The 22,142-nt window shown below is 33.8% G+C and overlaps 2 protein-coding genes and 1 long non-coding RNA gene across 5 annotated transcripts in view; 1 reads left to right on the plus strand and 2 right to left on the minus strand.

The window, feature by feature from the left end:
- Positions 1–9,517, plus strand: part of LOC147409732 (protein S-acyltransferase 8-like) — a 29,366-nt gene extending 19,849 nt beyond the window's left edge. For 2 of the 3 annotated variants that reach the window (XM_086431774.1, XM_086431776.1), the window contains 4 exons: positions 4,285–4,470; positions 4,675–4,977; positions 6,044–6,277; positions 8,106–8,903. In XM_086431774.1, coding sequence (XP_086287900.1) covers positions 4,285–4,470; positions 4,675–4,977; positions 6,044–6,277; positions 8,106–8,585 — 1,203 coding nt within the window. In that variant the 3' untranslated portion in view covers positions 8,586–8,903. Of the gene's footprint in view, positions 1–4,284; positions 4,471–4,674; positions 4,978–6,043; positions 6,278–8,105; positions 8,904–8,924 lie in introns of those variants that run through there. The other variant, XM_086431775.1, reaches the window with a different exon arrangement.
- A 3,059-nt stretch (positions 9,518–12,576) lies between these two features.
- LOC147409733 (transcription factor bHLH53-like) lies at positions 12,577–14,703 on the minus strand. The gene is made up of 4 exons (XM_086431777.1): positions 14,566–14,703; positions 13,874–14,460; positions 13,339–13,353; positions 12,577–12,862 (listed from the first exon to the last, which is right to left on the minus strand). Exons 2-4 carry the CDS (start codon positions 14,450–14,452, stop codon positions 12,671–12,673), a joined length of 786 nt encoding a protein of 261 aa, XP_086287903.1. The 5' UTR covers positions 14,453–14,460; positions 14,566–14,703; the 3' UTR covers positions 12,577–12,670.
- Positions 14,704–20,084: 5,381 nt separating this feature from the next.
- Positions 20,085–22,120, minus strand: LOC147409734 (uncharacterized). Its single transcript, XR_015175359.1, has 4 exons — positions 21,896–22,120; positions 21,648–21,731; positions 20,683–21,528; positions 20,085–20,579 (listed from the first exon to the last, which is right to left on the minus strand). It is a non-coding gene; the product is annotated as an uncharacterized LOC147409734 (long non-coding RNA).
- Positions 22,121–22,142: the final 22 nt, after the last annotated feature.

Here is a 22,142-nt window from a genome sequence, read left to right on the forward strand (position 1 = left end):
TCCTGTGCTAGTCCCGTTCTTATTTTATTGCGATAATAAATCAGCTATTAACATATCAACAAATCCGGTTCAATATGACAGAGCGAAATATATTGAAGTTAATTGTCATTTTATTAGAGAAAAAATTGTTTCTCGACAGATTTGTACTCCTTTTGTACCTACATCTCAACAACTCACTGATATTCTTACTAAAGATGTTAGCAAAACCGCCTTTGAAGGTGTCTTGTCCAAGTTGGGTGTTGATATCCACGCACCAACTTGAGGGGGAGTGTTAAATAAGTCTGTTTTTATTAAGTTTTTTAGTCTGTGTGTCTTTTTTAGTCTTTTTCTTATCTCAGACTTTATAATGCTTTAAAGCCTAATTAGGGCTAATTAATTAATAATTACTTCAATCTCTAAATTTCAATTAATACTATGGTGGAAAACTATCCCTTTTGAACTAGATGTAAAGTTCTATGAAAAACTCTTCTGCACGCTATTAGTAGTTGGAGATCATGGAAGGAGGGAAACCAAAAATTCATGAAAAATGTGACTCTGAATCCTGTGGAAGTGTGCAATGACATTTGGAAGGTGTGGGCTGACTGGTGCCTAATTTTGAAGGAGTTCAGGACGACGATGATGGATATTACATAGAGGTGCTATCAAATAGAAGAAAAAACCTGAGTTAAAAAGGCCTTTAGAGGTTTTGTTAGAGCTTGGTGTTCATGTTTGTGCATTGGTAATTGGGAGCTGTAGTCTCGGCTAGTTTTACTGGACTGTTTGAGGTGAGAGGTGGAAATATTCAAAGTAATTTTTGCTTCTATTGGTACATGACTGGTGAGGCTAAAATTTGTGGGATGCTTCATGGACTTCCGCTATAGAGAAATGATATTGATTGTCCTCTAATGGTCAAAGGAGATTCTGTCAACTTTTTGAAGTGGGCAAGGGGCAATGACCAGTTTCATATGCTTTTTCCAAGAATTGATTGTTTTTAAGCCCTTCATTTGCATTATTAATGATATTTTTCAAAACATTTCTCCTGATAACATAAATAGGTAATGACCACTTTATACAAAATCCACCTATTTGTTTGAGAAAAAACCTAGGGAAAACCTATTCTAAGATATTCATGGTAATACCCAGTCCTTATCATTTGTAGTTGTATTGATCTAGATAATTGTCTCAATGGATTATCGTAAATTGGCTTGATCAGGTGATCCTTACGTCAAGCACACCTCCCTTTCAGACTCTGCACTTTATTTTTGGCCATGTAAATGGACGTAGTCGGTTATAAGGTGATTTTGGTATGAGTTGTTATCTTATATGGGATTTGGATGTTGGGCAATTTGGAATTATATAGATGGTTCCCTTGTGGATGTAAAAATTGCCATCAAAATGCAGTATCGCGTACTATATCAAACCCAATGACACTATGAGTATTAGGCCTCACCTCGTATTGGGCCTACATAACCAAGGTCAGCGTCCATAGTTCGTTGATCGGTCTAATTTTTTAGTGTACCCTACCAAGTGGCAACCTAAAAATCTACAAGGTTAACAGTCCCAATAGATGTGTTCCATAAAAGAATGTTGTTCCACCAAAGTTGTAGTCCTTGACTTCTTGTTGTGTTGATGTTTTTGATTTGGATCTTTCTTTTTTTAATTTTAGAAAGTGTGTTAAAATTCGGTGACTTATTGAAAAGTCACTATTAAATCATGAGTCATGACTTTTTTCCTTCATTGGTTTAATTGCGATTTTACAAACTTCGTGATAAAATCGGGAAAAAACAAAAAAAGTGGTAAATGATCTGGAAAAATCTCAGCATCCTAAATCTAATAATCCTATAGATGGTGCACTAGTAAGAGGAGATGACCTTGATGATGATGGTGACCATTTTACTGATGAAGCATTAAAGAATGAGGATGGAAATAAGGATGGCATTGAATTTGATATTTTAATCAGTTGATGAATCTTAACTTGGATTCGTGATTGCAATCTTTTTATATTTTGTGGAAGTATGGTTACTTTTTGCGGATATATGGATTATATTAATATAAGATTTGGTGATTTATTTTTTGTAATTTAATATAATATTTGACGATATAAAATGATTACATCATCCACTCCCCCCCGCTCTTTTTTTTTTCTTTTTCTTTTTCTTTTTTTGGTCTTCAAATTTGCCCCTTTTCAACCTACTTGAACTCCAACTTGGTGATTAAAAGAAACAACGTCATGACACATGGCAACATCTTGGAAATTGGAAGTGTCAAGGTAACACTACTTCTAAACCTTACGCCTGGTTTCTCACTGTTTCATTCTGGGGGAAGATGTTTCAAAATATTCCATCTTCCAAGCTTTTTCGTTTACTCGAGTAGGCTCAATCTAGAGAACAAATAAGCAAATGTGTATTTCATTGGTTACATCAATGCTAAAGTCAGTTAGGTAACCTCTTCACAAGTCCTGAAAATCTTAGATGGTATAATCATTAGAATAATATCTGCTTTCAAGGGAAGGGGAGTACATGTTTTACCGAACCAAACCCATTTCTTACCAAATAAAAAAAAAGAAGAAAAAAGAAAAAAGAAAAGACAAGAGGGAGTACATGCTTTACGGCTGCTAGAGCATGCTTGTCTCTGCTAACAAGTAGCATATTCTGATGAAATTAGCTTCATTCTGTGCAGCCTTTAATTTCATCCTTATAGTTTAGCCAATCACTTTTAAAAACTCAGAACCTGTCGGAAGTTGTTTGTTGTGTTGGTTTAACAAAGAAGGAGCATGTGAGGGGATGGTGACCACAAATGGTATGTGTGGAAGGGGTGATGTGTGTGTCTTGTGGGATTATTCAGGTACTAAGAGGTCCAGATACCCAAGGTATCCAAAAAAAAGTGTATGTGAAGAACTAAATCTAGTGCTACCAAAGCGTGCTTTGGTGCATGCAATAAATTTATTTTATTGTGACAGCTCTTTTTTGCTAGAATGGTTTGTCCCAAGGTAGTGAAAGTGATGCTTCAGGATATTTCCTGGTTGTCAATTTTTTAACTTGTACATCTTCCCAATGTGTATTCTTACAAAGTAGGGGCATGTGAGGGCATGGTGACCACAAATGGTATGTGTGGAAGGGGTGACATATGTGTCTTGTGGGATTATTCGGGTACTCTAAGAGGTGGTCCAGGTACCCAAGGTATCCAAGTATCCAAAAAAAATGTATGTGAAGAGCTAAATCTAGTGCTACCAAAGCCTGCTTTGGTGCATGCAACAAATTTATTTTATTGTGACAGCTCTTTTTTGCTAGAATGGTTTGTCGCAAGGTAGTGAAAATGATGCTTCAGGATATTTCCTGGTTGTCAATTTTTTTACTTGTACATCTTCCCAACGTGGATTCTTACAAAAGTTGTATTCCATGCAAAAGCATTTTCTCATGAAGAGAAACACCTATTTGCATTATGTTGGTCCATATAGAAGAAAGGAGTGATAAGGCTTTCAACAACAAGGATGGTGGTATGGAGACATTGGTGTTGAAGATTAAGGTGCTGATGTTGCCATGGTCTTCTTCTGTTCCAGATTTTAGGTGTATTCGGTTTGATAACTTTGTTTCAACTTTAAGGAAATAGTTAAAAGGATTTCTTGTTTTTATTCATGTTTGTTTGTGGTGCTTAGCTCTTTCTTACTAGACTTTGTAAGCTATGTAATCTGGGCTCAAAATGTCGTATTGATTGAATGTTTCGGTTAATGAAAAATCCGATATGATATAGGCCGATACATACCTGATACATTCCCAAAAGTAGTCTTGGCCAATACCGATACGTATCGACCGATATATTCCGATATTTTAAACCGTGACTACATCTTTATTCTCATCAACATACATTATGCCATTTTGCAAATAAAATAAACAAACCTGCTCTTGAATATGATAAGTTCATTTATCACTAGAACACAGAAACCATGGCTTTCCTAGAACAGCCCAAATGGAGTTTAATTGAGTGTTAGAGCCTCTGAATCATGATAATATCAGGATGTTATTGATATGCAGATTTATACCCTGATAGAAACTGAAACTCAGGTCCATGGTGTCACTCATTTACAGAATTGGATATCCACAAATTCCTCAATTGTTATCCTTCATAATTTATTTATGTATAACTTCTAGGGTGTTCCCATAAGTTTTCAGGAAAAAAAAAAAAAAAACCCTAATTCCATTTGTTCCAAACCCAAACTTTGGGGTATTATTGCAATTTATAATCTTTCTTCATTTTTGTTTGTGCTTGTCCTGCTTTTAACTTATTTTCTTTGTCTGTTTTGTGCAGAAATTCTTATTTGGTGGGAGGTTGATATTTGGACCAGATGTGAGGTCTCTGCTTGTCACTGTGTTGCTTATCTTTGTTCCTGTTATTGTCTTTTGTGCACTTGTCGCCCGGCATCTTCGCCATGAATTCCCAGCATATAATGCAGGATATGCAATTGTGGTGATAGCAATCGTCTTTGACATCTATGTTAGTCCCCTTAAGCTTTGTTTATATGTCACTTAGTATTTAGAGTTTATTGTTAATGCATAAATTTTTTTTTCGTACTTTATTTTTAGTCCACCTTTATTGATTTGGGGTTTTTTAAAGATCTTTTGTGATGGATTCTTCCGTTCTTCTAAGTGGTCTTGTAGGAATTTATACTCATTTTAATCCTTAAGATCGTCTTGATAGGTATTGGTGCTGCTTCTTATTACCTCAGCTAGGGACCCAGGCATTATCCCACGTGCTCCACATCCACCCGAAGATGATTTCTGCTATGAGTCATCAGCATCAGTTGAGGGTGGAAGACAAACACCAACTCTACAATTCTCTCGCACCAAAGAAGTTATGGTTCATGGCATAGCCGTTAGAATCAAATATTGTGATACATGCATGATATATCGTCCTCCCCGTTGCTCTCATTGCTCCATCTGTAATAATTGTGTAGAGCGATTTGATCACCACTGCCCTTGGGTGGGCCAGTGCGTCGGACTGGTATGCTACTTGACATGCACCGTTCACAGCACTTTTTCTTCTGCTTCTTTTAATTAGGGGTGCAACTTGGTTCAGTTTGGGGCCAAATTGGAACCGAACCGACATAGGTCTGTTCCACTAAATAAGAACCAAATTGAAATGCCAATAGAACCAAACCAACCCAAACCGAACTAAGGTTGGTTTGGTTCAGTTCTATGGATTGCATAAATATTCTATTAACTTTGTTTGGTAACATAATTTTAATTGAAAAAAAAATATGATGAACTTAAAATCTAAATTGTTAACCTATCCATAACAAAAGTCATTATTTTATCCATAAAAAGTCATTAATCTATGTCCTAACTCCTAAAATAATTTATAATAAATTAATACATACATATATATATATATATATATATATATATATATATGGGTAGCGTTTGGTAGACAAAATTGTAAACAACGTTCTAGACAAAGTTTTGTCTTATATGGCTAAAAAGTTTTGAAATGGGCTGATTTTTTTTTTGAGGATGATCTCTATGGTGAGTAGATCATCCTCACAAGAAATCAGCCCATTCTGAAACTTCTAACCCCATGAAAAGTTGTTACAAACTAACAGTAAAAAATTGACGGTCCACGATTCTTCAACTTATAAATTAGGGCTTGAAATTTCAGAATGGGCTGATTTTTTGAGAGGATGATTTCCTCACCATAGAGATCATCCTCACAAAAAATCAGGCTATTCCGAAGCCTTTACCCCATGTAGGACAAAACGCTTTGTCTAGAACTTTGTATATATATTACTTACATGAGGGTTCGATTCTATATAAGCCTTGAATTGAGAACCAAACCAAATTGATTGGTTCTGCATTTTCTTAACGCAAAACCGAACTGCAACTTGTTCTAAACCGAGAACCAGACCTGCCCAAAGCTATTGGTTTGGTTTGGTTCTCGGTTTGAATAGAACTAAGTTGCACCCCTACTTTTAATAGTTCATTGGGCGGTTGAGCTTTTGTTTATTTTTCATGGCTATGATGGAAGTTCTACCACAACATGTAATTGGATGTCTACCTGTTTTTATGTGCAGCGCAATTATCGTTACTTCTTTCTGTTCGTTTCTTCTTCAACCATTCTTTGCATCTACATTTTTTCCATGTCAGCACTATACATTAAAATTATCATGGATAATGAGCGTGGCACAGTTTGGGAGGCGATGAAAAAATCTCCCGCATCGGTGATACTGATGGCGTATTGTTTCATTTGTCTCTGGTTTGTTGGTGGTCTCACTGGCTTTCATTTGTACCTTATAGGAACTAACCAGGTCAGTTGCTTTGTCCCTTCTGACTTTACTTGAGAATTCTCTCCTCTATTTTGTTACCATTCTTGTTATTTCCTTTTTGAGCTCCATTTACTTATTTTCTTAGGGTTATTAAACTGACCTTTTCCTTGATAGGTTAAAAAAAGAGACTTCCTTAAGAAAAGAGGATGATGACAAACTAAGAAAAGGCTCACAAGAGGTCAAAATGACCTACCAAGGAGACCAAAACCCTAGCTAAAGAAAGCAACCTTAATTTATAGCCTGAATGACCCTTAGCAGCTCCTCCTGATACTGCCAAAATTTCCTTGAACAACTAGTTGGAGTTTCATTTAGGGGCTGCCCTTTGTCACGTGTGGGGATCTGGATCAAATATTGCTGTGTCAAATGAAGTCGTTGTGCACCAAACCTTCTTGTACTAGACCTGCCAATGCTTGTCAATCAAGGAATTAAATTTCAGTCTTGAGTGGGGGCTTAGATCCATAGCTCAGTTGGTTTGACATATTGCAAAGCAACTTTGAGGTCGTGGGTTCATGGCCCCACCATGGATTTAACATTTATTTTAGCCACAAATTAGTCATGGACCTGTTTTGTGCATAGTGGATGGTTTCCTCCTAGTTTACCTGACATGTTCACAATAGCTCCTTGAGATGCAGTTCTTTCTAGGAGTTACGTACCTGTCATGTGGTTCTTTCAGAGCTTCCTTGAAATAGTCTACAATAAGCTCCGTGATAGGAATCTGAGTAACCTCAGTTTTCTTGTTTTATTTTATTTCATCAATTAATTTGGCAAACTTCCCTTTCTAAGACAAAGTGCCAAAATTTACAAAACTCAAGAGCTAGTCCCAGGGAGTTTTATAACCTTATGATTAGAACAGACACTATCATATACTGAGGTTTCATTAACACTAGAAGCCTATATAAGAATGGCTGGGACATTTGTTAGTGTCTGGCATACATCTCTTATAAAATCTTACTAAAAGAATATCTATTATAATATAATATTTTAGTTACATTAAACAGAAGCTTTTCTACAATAACAATAATAATTAAACAAATAGAAGTAGAAGAAAAAGTTTCCATAAATCATTTCTTTTATCATTGGCTTTTTCCAAATTCCATTATGCTGTCCAATGACTTAATATGTGCAAAAGTAGAACTAGTTCTAGTTATGTTTGGAATGGTCTTCGTCAAGAGAGAGGACCGACAATATTGAACCAAATGAACCCTCAAAACTTCTTGTTCTATTGTTTCTTTCTTTTTTAGAGATTTGATGAAGAGACCCAACAGATAAAATCCAAAGCTTTCTCCTTTTTTCTGTGCAAAATTTCAGAACATGGGTTTTCCATTTTTCTGTTAAAGCAGTAATCCATAAATTTGGATTTGAAGATTGAGATCCAAACGTAACTGAAAAACAAAAATAAACTAAGTTGGGAATTCCTGAAATCGTGGCTATCTCATAATAGGAAGACCATGGATTTTTTCTTTGAAGATTGAGAATCAAACCATAGCAGTAAACAAAGAACAAAACCCAGCTTGGGGAATCCAGAAGTATGTACATAGGTAGGATAGCCAGAAAGGTTTTGAATTTCTACTATTTTCGAGTCTGGAGGAAGGCCTGTTTATTAGATCAAGTTTTTATTTTTTGATGGTTGTGTCCGTTCAGTGTTCCAATTTATCTCAACAACTTCAAATGTGAATTAGGTAGATAAGAATTTATATAATTTAATTTAACAGTGTTTCTTTCATTTCTTGAAATATATAGGCATTTTTCACCTTCATTTTTCTAAAGTTAATAACTTTCTTAGCAATTAGTATTTCTGCAATGTCTTCAGACCACGTATGAGAATTTCCGGTACAGAGCTGACAACAGGATTAATGTCCACAATCGGGGTTGCTTGAATAACTTTTTAGAAGTATTCTGCACGAAGATAAAGCCTTCAAGAAACGACTTCCGTGCTCATCCACAAGAGGAGGTACAACAAAGGCCTCCCATGGCCCGTTCCCTAGAACCCGAAGTAGATGACTCGGGTGGAAATCCACGTTCCAAGGTAGAAGATGATCTAGAGATTGGTGGAGATCTATTGAAGATCTCTCAGCGCCATAACTTTGATGAAGTCAACGAAGAAGTCGACGTACGCAGTAGAGGCAGCAATGGAGCACACCACGACTCCTCCGAGGCTGAATTTTCTTTGGGTTCGGATCAACAACCTCACAATCTTCGGTCAGATGCACGTCACTTGAGTTGGGGCAGAAGGAGTGGGAGCTGGGAAGCCTCACAAGATATTCCCCCCATTAGGAGCGATAACGCGTAAGGTGTTTATTCCGTTTGATTTCTTACGACTTACACACGTGATGCCAATACACGAAATACTTGAACGTTCTTTCTTTTTTGCTTGGAATTCGGGAAATTGAAAATTCCCGGTCACTTGGAAAATTAGAGATGTACCCGTGGGAGTCCATTTGATTTCCCAGTAGACCTTGTAATGTACTTAACCCTTTTTTTGTGTGGGATGCAAGCTGTTATATGTTTCTCTAGGAAGGAAAAAGTGTGAATCTTTAGTGTTGGAATTGATTCTTTTGTGTAAAAAACAACATTGTTGGAGATGTGTAATGTTTCTGTTGTTTGTTTCCTGGCATTAAAATCTCTTCAGTCTAAGCACCAGGACGAGGAGACAGTAGAAGCCCTTACTCATACACTTTTGAAGGTGAGTCGTGGCGTTTGGAGTGGAGGTGACAACGAAAATGCCTGCATATTGAAACCAAGTGATTATTCAGGTCTTCCTTTTAATATAATTTATAAACTTTGAAGAACACAAGATTAGCCCAATCAAGAATCGATCCAAGAGATGCATGTTTTGAATGTTCAGGCAAATTCTGATCCATCAGGTACATCCTACTTCTTTGATCCATTAATTCAAATTTTGATTCTAATCATATTATACCAAGATGTTCAAATTGGGTGGGTTCCACTCCATTCCACTCTGTCTAATAAGTTCGCATCACAAGAAAGAATAATTAGGTGTGTTCATAGCTATCTATCATCATCATCTCGCTATCAATGCTTTGAGTCAAAAATTATGATTGATTGAATGAATCTGTATTCTCTGTTTGCTAGTTAGTGATTTCATATCTATTTTACCATCTTAATCTATATATTCTTTTGGGTCTTCTTCTAAACCTTCATCTTATATGTTCTTTTTTAATGGTGGTCAGGTTGTTAATGATCAAGCCATATTAATAGGCCCTTTTCTTGGTTTATCACTTAATTGGGATTAATTTTTTTACATTTTTTACTAATGTATTCATGAGAATTTGAATTTTTTAGAAGTTCTCATTCATACATACATTTTTTTTTTTGATCAGTCATCCATCCATCTTGTTCGTTTGAATTTAAACTTCGTTAAATGCTATTTTTTTGCTTCATGGAAGGACTGATAATAAGATTTCAACTTGGAAACACTAGCCTCTACCCCAGTGTTCGGGCTCCCCATCAAACAGATGGTTAAAATCCTAGGGGTTCCCAAGAAAAGATAGCTGCTATTGCCAGACCAACTTTTGCTAACTCCACACCAACTATGCAATTCTTTGGTGATTTTCATAGGAATTGGTTTGGCACTAAAATTGTTAAAAAGGTTAGCACTGATGGAGAAAAAAGAACCTTAGGGCTATGTTCGGATTGAGAGAAGTGGAGAGAAGAGAAACTCATTAAGAGAAAAGGAGAGACAATTTCTCTCCACCATGCTTGGGTTAACAGGAGAGAACTTGGGATATTTTTGAATTTTAAAAATATCTTAATAGAGATTCAAGGGCAGAGTTAGAATTATAAAATATTTTAAAAGGATTTCTCTCTTCTCTTCACTTTTGGAGAGAAAAAACTCACTCTTTTTTTTCCTCTTCACCAATTCTTTCCTCTTCATTCCTCTTAACAATCCAAACAAGAGTAATGGAGAAAAATTCATTTATTTTCTCTTCTCTCCATTCTCTCAATCCAAACACGGCGTAAATTATGAATTATGTGTAACTTCTATAAAATTATGTAGGGTGCTGTATGGGGAAAGTACAAAAATGTGCATGACTTGTGCTAGAATTACTAGTCCAGATACTTTAAAAAAAAAATATATATATATATATTTGCTAAATGATATATGCCCATTTCGATATTAATTATCTATTTGATCAAAATTGGTAACCATTGTTTTACCATATTTGCTGATTTTATCTTTATATCCTTGTTTGAATGTAATACAAGCTATCTTTTTTATCTGAGGTAAACTTGGAAATAAGCATAGAGGGTGTTTTGGTAAAAAAAAAAAAGAAGATTTTTTAAGGGTATTTTCGGTAAAAAAAAAATCAATTTCTTAGGTGTATTTATTGCACTTTAATGTGTGCACTTAGGCAGATGTTAAGAAAACCCAATAACAAAATGAACGGTCCAAAGGCTTTTATATATATCTATATATATAAAATCCGGAATTATATGTTTCACATATAATACCAATATTTAATTATTATTGTGTCGCATATTCAGAGGTTTGTTGTATCTAACTATTTACAGCATACCAAGCAGAGGCCCCCACGTGTCAAAGAAGTGGGGCCAAGAGTGAGGAAGTAGTGTTTTTTATGTTATTTCAGTGGAGCAGAACTTATCCATCGCTACCTCCTTAAAATTTGACACCTGGATAGGTACATTGGGTCTAGAATGTTTTACCACTCCTTGTTTAGTCGGATATAAAATTTACATAGTAAAAAAGAAAAAAAAAAAAAAAAAAAAAGAGTAAAATCCAAACCCTTAACCGTTTTAACGCATGATCTCCCACTTTTTTCTCTTCTCTTAACAAACTTACTTTAGGTATTTTAGAAACACCCTCCAGTAAAATTGGTGATATTTAGATTAAAATGCAAGACTAGATTTACCCCATAGATCATAAGTCAAAGGTTTTTTTTTTTTTTTAACAGGGAAATTTTAATCTAATAATTTAAGTATTTACTGAGCATTTTGAAAAAATCATCTAAAAAACAAAACCTTGACTTAGGTCAAGGGAGTAAGCCTAATATTTTACGGTAAAGTATTTCTAAAATAACCCTTCGCTTTTTTAACGGATTGTATATAAGATTAAACGGCTTAAAATGCTCAATTGTTGACATGAAAGTTTGACGGCGTAAATTAAGCTAACTGCTGTAATATAAAACGGGTAACTTTCAACGTAAGAAGCGGTACGCTATTGGAGCTAATCGTCAAAATAATTAATTCCTCTTTAAAGGGCAATGACAGGTTCGGGTTCGGGTCGGATTCTGTATTTATTTTGTTCTACCTGAAAACTGGAACAGAGAAAAGTTTACAGCCAATGTAAATTGGGTCCGTTTGCTGAATAGATAGGATTTGATGCATGATTTTTTTCTTTAACGAGTGCCATGTCAAGCCTAATTAGGGTAATATTGTAAATTGAAGATGCATGTTCAAAACATGAGGGCATCCCGAATTTCATGAGAGAAAAATATAAGCGTCCCATCCCGACATCATTACTAATGGGCTCATCTTGTGCCATTCAAACACATAATTCAATGCTTCTGATTTTAGAGGAAAAAATTCTATCAACTTTGAAAAATAAAATTATTTTTCTCCATTGTATTTTAATTTAAAGTTTAGCCGTCCATTTTTAGAACCTTAAAAGAATTTTTATTTTTATTTTTATTTTTTAAATTAATTTTTTTAGGATCAAAATTTTTCAATGAAATCTAGAGGTCGATCATGTCGGATTGCTGATGTGGTGGTAATATATTTAAGAAAGAAAAGTGTTTGCAAAATATAATATATTACATTTTCTATTTCCTATTTCCGTGTGTTTCTCATAGTTTATATTGTAGGAACTCTTTACTTACCAACTTAGTTAGATTTTAAATTTTACTTAGGGTCGTTTAGCCCAAATGGAGCACGAAATTGGAAATCCAACACTACAGCCTTTTAGTTTTCATGAAAAAACTTAAATCTAAAAGAAAGTAATTAAGAAATAAACTTTTTGGGGCTTGATTCAAAGTAGATGGCTATTAACTCCTAAACTTTAAATTTAAACTTAAACGGTTAAAAGTTTTTAAGTTCATAGAATTTTAACTTCTACATCCCTATTGCATCTGATCTACGAAACTAGTAAGATTTTTTAGTCCATTTTGCTGAAACCATATTTTTCAGGAAAAAAAAAAAAAATTTATTTTTCCACTTATTTTACCAAATATCCAACTTTTGCACTCTCATTGAAAAAAAAGAAAGAAGAACAAATCTATTTCTTGAAAAATGAAGAATTTACAAGAAAACAGATTAGGATAATAAAAGAGGAAAATACAACATACACAAGCAAAAAAGAACTAGAAATAAAACAAAAATTTAACAATGGTGCTTGCATCAGCTTCCACAACAACCGTCCGATCGAATCAACCCATTGACGTCCTTGGAGATCAAAGGGTTTGACTTAATCTCATCATCTTTTGCTAGTGTTTCAACAAATTCTTTTGGAACCAAGCACTTCTCTTCTGAGTACAGCTTCTCTTGGACAGTTGGAGATGTTAGAAGTTCTTCTATGTGGGTTGGTTGATCCTTACCATCCTGCACAACACACAACCCATCTTCATAAATGGAGAAAAAAAACCTTATGTAGCATTAATATGTAAATAAAGAGTTAAAAAATAGAATAAAATAAAATTACTACAATGATATTTATTATTAATGTGACAATATTAATAATTAATAAATGAAATAAATACTTATTTGTTAGAGTGGAAATTTTCTTTTTCCTTAACTGACCTAATTATTAAAAGGAAAGATAACATTACTACAATTATAGTAATTAGTTACTAGTGTAATAATATTAATAATGGAATTAAAATAATTATTTAGTTCAATAATTATATATAAATCAAGATAAAAAATGTTTTTATCGAAAATCAATTTCTTGGTAAATGGTCCTAACTCCTAACAAAAAATATTTTCGGGTGTTTGATTGTTCTCAGGAAAATGTCTAAAAAGAGAATCAATTTGTCGTTTTAAAGGTGGAGGTAATCTGACACAAAAACAGTAGGATTATTTTCCTCAAATATAACTTTTTTGGGGGACATCGTAAGAGAATTTTTTTTTTGGTCAAAGATAAGAAAATTGTTCCCCAAGGAAAAATAATTTTCTGAACAAATGAGAACTCATACATCTGCGAATCACATAATTTTAAAAATCCATTTTCGTACCAATTTTCTGTGCAATCAAACTGAACAGAGATTTTTTTTTTTCCTTAGAAAAAAAATAAAAAATTGAGCAGAGTTTTAACACAACTCCAATTTACATGTCTACTCTGGATTAATAAGAGAGAAAAATTCCAAAAAATGGAAGATATTCAAAGGAAAAAGAAAAGAGTAATCAAATTATATTAACTAATTATTAGTATAATAATATAACTAAAGATTTATTTTTTATTTTTATGAATAACAGCAAGTAGAAAAATATACCTTATTAATTCATAAATTCTTATAGTAATTACACTATATTAACTAACTATTAGTATAATAATAATACAAATAAAAAAGAAAAAGTTATGAATTTCTAGGAGTGGAAATTTACCTCAATTGACCCCATTAGTTCAAGAATTCCAATTTGGGCCTGCAAAAACTTAACATACTTAAAAGCTGCTTGAAACATCTCAGCTGTATTCATCTTATTTCCTCCAGGAATAAGCTTCCCAAGCTCTTGAGTCTTCTCAGTGATCTTCCTTCTCCTTTGTCGAGCCGCTACACTTTGGGCAGACAAACACCCACCATTCAATTTCGTCGAACAAACTGATGGAATTGGAACTTCTGTGGTTGGTAACAAGAGTTCTGGTAAAAATGGAGGTGTTGTGTTGGAATTTAAAGGGTACCCATCAAAGCAATTAAGCATGAAATCAGATAAATAAGAGTCATTGTAGAATTTTTGGCGTTTCGGGTATTGGTAGGAGTCGACGAAGTCGTTATTTGATGGAAGAAAGAATTCGGGTGAGAATGAGAGTGGTGGTGGTGAGTCTGATGGGTAAGAGAAGTAAGGAAGGATATTGGTGTAGTTATCTGTGTTGTATGAAAAATCATCTAATTGTTGGAATAATGGGTCGATAATGGTGGTTGGAGGAATGAAATTTTCATAGAGACCAAGTAACTCTGCTTCCATCTTTTACTCTAGAGTTGAAAAAAACATAAAAATAGTATAATTATAATGTTCAAATAATAGAATAAAAGATAAAAACAGAAGATAACTTTATAGAGAGAGAGAAAAAGAGATACCTGAAGAGATATGAGGAGAAGTCTTCTATATTTGTCTCTTGTTTGAGTCAAAATAGACCAAACCAACCTTAACTGTATAAACCCACAGAGATAGAGAGAGACTTAGAGAGAGAAAGAGAAAATCTATAACTATAAACGCACAAAGAGAGAGAGAGAGAGAGACGTGGAGAGTGTAAGTGTAGATAAATATTCGGGCGGCTGTGGCTTTAAACGGTTAAGTTCTACACAAAAAACGGAAACTAGTTCGTTATATCCTAGCCTTTGATTTGCCTCAAGAGTTACGTAAGTGTATCTCGAACATCATCTGATTGTCTTTAAAAAGGGAGGAACGAACACTCGGGTGAAGGAAAGACTTCAGAGTTGTAAAAAGAAAACGGTTAATAACTTCCTAAAAATTCGGATGAAACGTGTGACACGTGGTCTTCTATGGTTAATTCTAGGGTTTCTGTGTAGAAAGATTCAAGACCAAAGATCATGGAAGGCATTTGGTGAGATTTATTAACTTTTGAAAAATGTTTTTTTTTCTTTTCTTTTTTAATCAAAACCGCTTAGCCTTTCTTCCTAACCTTTGTTCTCTTGTTCAGTAAACAACCCCATTATATTTAAGACAACCATGGGTGTCAATGGATACCCATTTACCCAGGACCAATCCAAAAACCCTGGATCCGGTTCCTTTATATAAGGAATCGAATCTATAGGAACTAAAATCATTTGGTTCTATTTGATGAATAAATAGGGGTTCGTAGAACCGATTTATTTTTACAATATACATGATTTCATGTTTTTTCACATTTTTAAAATGGCTCACCTCTTATTAAAATTTATTATTTAAAAGAAGATAAATTTTAATTTTTTTAAAAAAATTCATTGAATCATTTTTTAGTGGAATAAATTATAATTAAGTGGATATTTTGTAGATAATATATTATGCTTTAAAGATTTTTTTTTTTTTATATAATGCTTTTGAAATATATATTTTTTTCCATTTGATTCTTGAGAGTCGGAGCCAATGGGTAAGGAACCGACTCATTGATACCCCTAAAGATAATAAGCCATAATTTTGAAACTCAACTTGGTCCCCATTCCATTGAGTTTTTAATTCACGAGTAACATAGATGAGTCAAAAACAAATCAATGTTTTAAAAGCCGACCCGATGGTCGGACCTGATTCAATTCGATTGGACTGATGTAAGTTTATGAAAAACTTAAAAATATGTACACATTTTTCATAAATGATAAAAAATGACAGTTGAACCGATTTAATTGTGCCCTTGGAAGTGGCTAAAATTAAAAAAAAAAATCAAAATCAAAATTTTCACCACTTCAAGTGGCGTTTTTATTTTATTTTTTATTTTTATAATTTTGAAATTTCACCTTTGAAGAAGCGATTTAGGTTCTTATTTGTAATTTTGCAAAAAAAAAAGTATTTTTTTGATTAATATTTATTTAAATAGTTTATTTTTATTTTTATAATTTACCCTTTCTTTTATATTCAAAATAAATAAATATATAGCTGAATTATTGGTCGAGTTTCTTACCAGATTCAAAGAATTTTTTATCTGCCTCAATCATTTTGAAAATTGGCTTAGCACGATCGTACCTCAAGAATTTTTTTTCATGATTATTGCTAGAAGGGCACATTAAAAATGAGATGTAGCTACTTCTAGTCATTAAATTATGAATAACACCGAAATGACATCAAGATTGTACCTCATATTGCACATACTGACGTGAAAGTGTGTAAAAATCATAGATGACTTTCATCGAGATACGAGTCAAAAGTATCTATGGTTCCTACACACTTTCACATTAAGATGTACGATATGAGGTATAATCTTGCACTCACCAAGGGTTAGCTAAGATAACAAAATTGATTAGATTTACTCCTCATGTCATGACTTTGAATTTCTATACGCCCCTTTATAAAAAAAAAAAAAGGTGATTATTTATTTGATGTAGACATGTCAGATGGAGTGATACATGTGACCGGCCAAACAAAGAAAAAAAAAAAGAAAGCACAATCTTGCAGTGGCGTCAGCACGACTCTTAAATTATATTAATTTGCATATATGATTGGCGGTCTTGATTATTGCAAATGTTACTACTATGTGCGCTCCTCGCCATTGATTATTTGAGAATCAAATCCTTCTGCTGTAGATTACTTGTGAGAGTGATATCTGTATAATTTGGCCAAAAGTTCGCGGAAGATGTTTGTATCAAATATTTTCTTCAAGAAATTTTGAGGAAGATGTTTGTATCAAATATTTGATATAGATGTATATATATCGAAGTTTTATTAATTTAGAGAACGTGACCTCCGTTTTCCATGCAAAGACTCCGCTCGAAAGGGTTGGTAGTTGAAACGGAATCCTCCCATGAACGACACGTAAAACAATAGGCCCACAAAGTCCCTCTTTTTTACATGCCCTGTGTTTTAGTTTTTAAAATGATGATAAGCCCCTTGACCCTTTTTGTGAATATTTGATATGCTGCCTTGACTTTAGACTTATCATAAGCTTAATCAAAAGACTAAGTTATACATATATATATATATATATAAATAAGGAGGAAATTAAGGTTTGCTAAGGCTCATTCACCATCAACTAAATCTCGAAATGTGTAAAACAAAACATCGAGATATGTTACGAATCTCCAAGTCTTGTCAAATCTCGAGATCTTGTTTTGACTCTCATAGAAAATGACTTCAATGCCACTATCACTATCACCATCATCATCAACATCAACATCAACATATCCTACATATTGATGAAGATGACTACTTTTGAAAAAAATAATAAAAAATCCAATGTTTCTGTATCATCTAGTCCATTTTTTATTTCGTAATAAGAGAAGACTGAGGTCAAGAGGTATGTCAACAATTTCAAAACATATGATAAGTATCTTAAAAATTCATCTAATAAAATCCTACGGTGGTTATGCACTACACTGTCTAAGACACTCAACTGACGTGGAGGTGTGCATAGAGTCATAGATGCCTTTAACTTGTATCATGCAGTGTCTTTCACAGTCACTCTAGCATGGCTCTTCATTTATACATGAAGAGACCACGTGTCGTCTCAAATATTGAATATTGTTACAATAGAATAACTAGAATGCAATAACCCTAACCAGGAGTATTTTTTCCTAATGTCTTCTGTTTTGTAATAATGTCCTTTCAATTCTCAAGTCTCAATGTTGAAACTTGTTTGTTGGTTGAGATGAGTCAAAAAATATCTTTATTTAATAAATATTTATAAAATAATTTTTATTATTTCAAATTCAAAATAAATAAAAATATTTACATTTTGGCTCTCCATAAAATTATTATATATAACTAAATAGTAAATAACACAGTCGAGATTCTGACTTGACGAATCCATTTTCAAGCAAACTTGTCCGAGTTGAGAAGTTAACTCGAGTTGAGTCTGCATGACTGAGTTTTGAGTTGATTCGACAAGTTTTAAAACCGTGCTCTCAATTTTAATGATGGAATAAGAACTTAAAAGATGTAAGCACTACAGGAAAAAAGACATATAGCAATGACTTTTAGTGACGGTTAGATTTTGACCATTGCTATAGAGTCATTTAGACACGTGAACTGACTCTGATCTCACTCTCTCACTGACTCGCTCTCTATCTTTCGTTTCAAACTCGAAACTGTTTCTCTCACTCTCATCTCAAACTCTATTTACGCTGATCTCTTTATCTCTCATCTCAAGCTCGAAAACGAAGTCTCTCTATCTCTCTCTCATCTCATACTTGAACTTAAAGATCTCCTTTGAAACATATCTTCAAATTAAGGTCTTTCTCTATCGATCTCTATCTTTCTATCTCTCTCTCTCTCTCTCTCTCTCTCTCTTGATCTCTCAAACGTGTGAGGGTTCAATTTAAACAGATCCGATCCTATCTCGGCCTCCCGAAATTTTGAGAAAGAGATTTTATTTGATAGAAAAGGTATGTTTTCCTGCATATTTTGTTGACTTTTTCTCTCCAATCGATCTCTAAATCCTAGATTTTTCTATTATAAGGTTTGAACTCTCGGTCTCCCTCTCTCTCTGTCTCTCTCTCTCGATAATCCTAATTTTTATAGTGTTGATTCAAAATTTGGTTCGATTTCAAACAAAAATTCTAATTTCTATAATTTTAATTCAATTTTTAGTTTAGTTTCAAATCAAAACCCTAATTTTTCATTTTTAGAGCTAAGATTTTAATCAAAGAAAGTGGTACTTTTGATTATGGTGTAGCAATCGAACCCTAAACCCTAGATTTCATTTTCTTGATTTTTAATAACGAGAAGGGATCAACTCAGTTGAGCTTCAGCACCGAAAGATAGGTTTTTAAAAATTTTATTGGTTGTATTTTAGCTATGATCTCTATTACTTTTTGGACGAAATTAGATTTCAGGTGAATTTATGGTTCAATTTTTTGTTTACTTTCCCAAAATGCAATGTACCGCTGTTTTTTTATTATTATTTTCCTTTATGGTAAATATATTTACTTGAATTTGATAGTTCATTGTCATTTCTCGAAATAGTAGATTCACCTTTCCAGCTTGTAGACCAATGTAAATTATATTACAAAGTATATAAATTATATTATATATTTATTGAGATGTATGAAGTTTATCTAGATTTTGTATATAAAATCTGATCTGACCTGATTATTAATAGATTGAATTTGGATCTTAATATTGGGTTTTGATAAAAAATCGATTCAATACTTATCAGATCAGTCCAATTCGATCCTTATTAGACTGGTACCAAATCAATCGCAATCCGGTCCATTGACAGCCCTAGTTCAGGGCTATGTTACTTGTTTTGTGGTTTTTGCTCGATTCGAATTTGAATTTTGTGATTCACCACTCTAGAATATATCCGGTTTGTGGGGGTTGGTAGAGATAATTTGTTTCTTACTTTGCTCTTGTGCATATATATAATTCAGGTATACAAGTTATAAGTACAATTATAATTTTAAAAAATTTTAAGTTAAATAAAATTTTAAATATGAATAATGAAAAAATATAATAAATTGGTGGTTTGATTCACTAAACTAAATTGTTGGGTTTGTTGAATCCAACCAAAATTACATGGGTTCGTAGTTCACTTGATTGTATAAACCACCGATTCGTGATTTAGACTAGTGACCACGAATTCAGTAGCATTATTGTGGCATCACTACGTCATAATACGCTAAAAACGACTGTCCATGACAGTCTTTTTTGAAAAAACCGACTGCCCCTGTAGTCGGAATAGGGGGTCGTTTTAAAAGGAGTGGTTTTTAAAATGCGACAGACCAAAACAGTCGGAAAAAACGACTGTCCAGGATAGTCAGAAAAAAACGACTGTCTTCAACAGTCGGAAAAAACGACAGTCAAAACGACTGTCTTGAACAGTCGGAAAAAACGACGGTTTTAGACAGTCGTAAAACTGTCGTTTTTTCCGACTGCTAAAGACAGTCGTTTTTCTGAATTTATAATAATAAAAAAAAATTCTGAATTTTCAATTTTTGAAAAAATGGATCATCACATTCATCGCAAATATTCTTTCAATAATTTGGTATAAGAAAGGTGCTAAAATACAAAATACATCGTTCTTTCAAGTCTCACTTCAATACGATCTAAACATAAAAGTTTCTAAAAATACATATACACTACTAATTAAACTTAGCCACCAAATTATCATTGTCATTATCATCTTTGCTGCCACATGATTGAACTTTGCCACCACCACCAGATCCATACTTCTTCCCCGACATGATCAACTGCAGCTTGTCGTAACCAACAAGCACACCAGCACCTGCAACTGCACGCAAGATGTTTGCCCCAACACCCATAAAGAGGGACTTGGCCCTTTCATTCTTGAGAATCTGAGAGAATGCATCCAATGAACTCTTCTACTTGATCGCCTCTCCAAATGTCATCATCATCCTTCGACGCACTGTATCAATAGGGTATGAGGCCAGCTCAGCCCCAATTGTGATCCCCATCCCAATAGAAAACTTGCTTGGAAGCTATCCTGCAATCACCAGACACAATAACACACATTGTCCAAACTGTAAACATATACAGCCAATAATTACAAAAACCAAAATACTAATATTTCTTCTGTTTCTACTGACCTGCATATCACCAACCAACAAAACTGGTTTTAGAGAATCATACATTCCAAAGTAGAGCCCACGGTACACAATAGAAATTATCAGCACTTTCTATACACAAGTCTGACATGTTTGTTCTCTACCCAAGCCAGTCTTGCTATATCTTCACATGCTAATGCCCTTAGCCCACACCCATGTGTGGTCCTACATTGCTCTCTTAGGCATTTTTCAGCCCTTTGGATTCAATAAGTATTAACTTAGATTTATTTACATTTTCTTCCATTAGTTTTGATATTATTGGCAAAGAAAACAAATGTTTCTAGAAAGTCAGTTCTGACCCCACCAAGGAGAGGTATATATATATTGGATGGTTCCTTGTTGCTTCCCAAACTTCATAAAGAATTGTGATAAATTGACTTGAAAAAAACTACTCGAATTTCACACGCTGATTGTCTACTAAATCAGAGATTTTTTCTGGTGTGTCTCAAGAAAAAAAAAGATGAATGGTTCTGTGTACATGCCACATCAGCAAGTTAATTTTGAGTGGCTTTTTTTCGAGTCAGTTTATCACGACTAATTCAAACAAGCAACATTACAATCAAGATAACTTGCTAACCTAGCAAATTTACAAGCCTTTCTAAAACTTGATTAAGATCAGATGAATCACAATCAGAAAACAGACAATGAACAGTTAAAAAAATAAAATAAAATCATTCATGTAAGTGAAATGGTAGCGATCCATTTGTTTCTATATGGTGCCTAAGTAAAAGCTTACAGGAGGGAGGACAAGCTTTGCTTCCAGATGTAGGATCTGCAGCTAGTACGCTGAGGAGTGAAACCACAAAAGATGATTCCAAGAGGCCATACCTGAAGGGCACACACATACAGACCAGCTTTTTCACAAAGTTGTGCAACAAATAATTACCTTTGTTTAAGAGATATGTGAACTAAAGAGAATTACAAGAACTCTTTCAACAAATAATTACCTTTGTTTGAAGAAATGCATGTTTTGGTAAATTTGGTTTCAGGACATCCAACAGAAAGATTGTTGCCTCACGAATCAGGTTTCTCTGGAATAGAAAACAACAAAAACAAAACAATCCCAAGTGCTATGTTATTCAAATATTGGAGCAACTTGAATACATTTTTTAGATGGTTAAACAAATATGGGAGCACTCTGTTGTCAACCTAATATTTTAAAACCAACATAAGAAACTACATACGAGAGATGTACCTGAAGGAAGAGATCTGTGATTGTGTTGTAATCAACTGGACATCATCAGAGCAAAATTGACAGCTCCCTGTCATCCAGAAGAAGTTGCAAGTCATCCACAAACCACAATCAGAAAATGAGTTTTGGTAAAACATAAGCCACAAATAATAAAGAATACAGGAAAAGGCTCATCTTTTTTTAGTATATGTCGCTTAGGTGGGATATGATGTGTTTATTCAGGGACTGAGCTGTTTTGCTTCTTTTAGAA

This window comes from Akebia trifoliata, chromosome 2 (assembly GCF_017979445.1).
Source record: "Akebia trifoliata isolate Shusen 1 chromosome 2, ASM1797944v1, whole genome shotgun sequence".
NCBI classification, from domain to species: Eukaryota; Viridiplantae; Streptophyta; class Magnoliopsida; order Ranunculales; family Lardizabalaceae; genus Akebia; species Akebia trifoliata.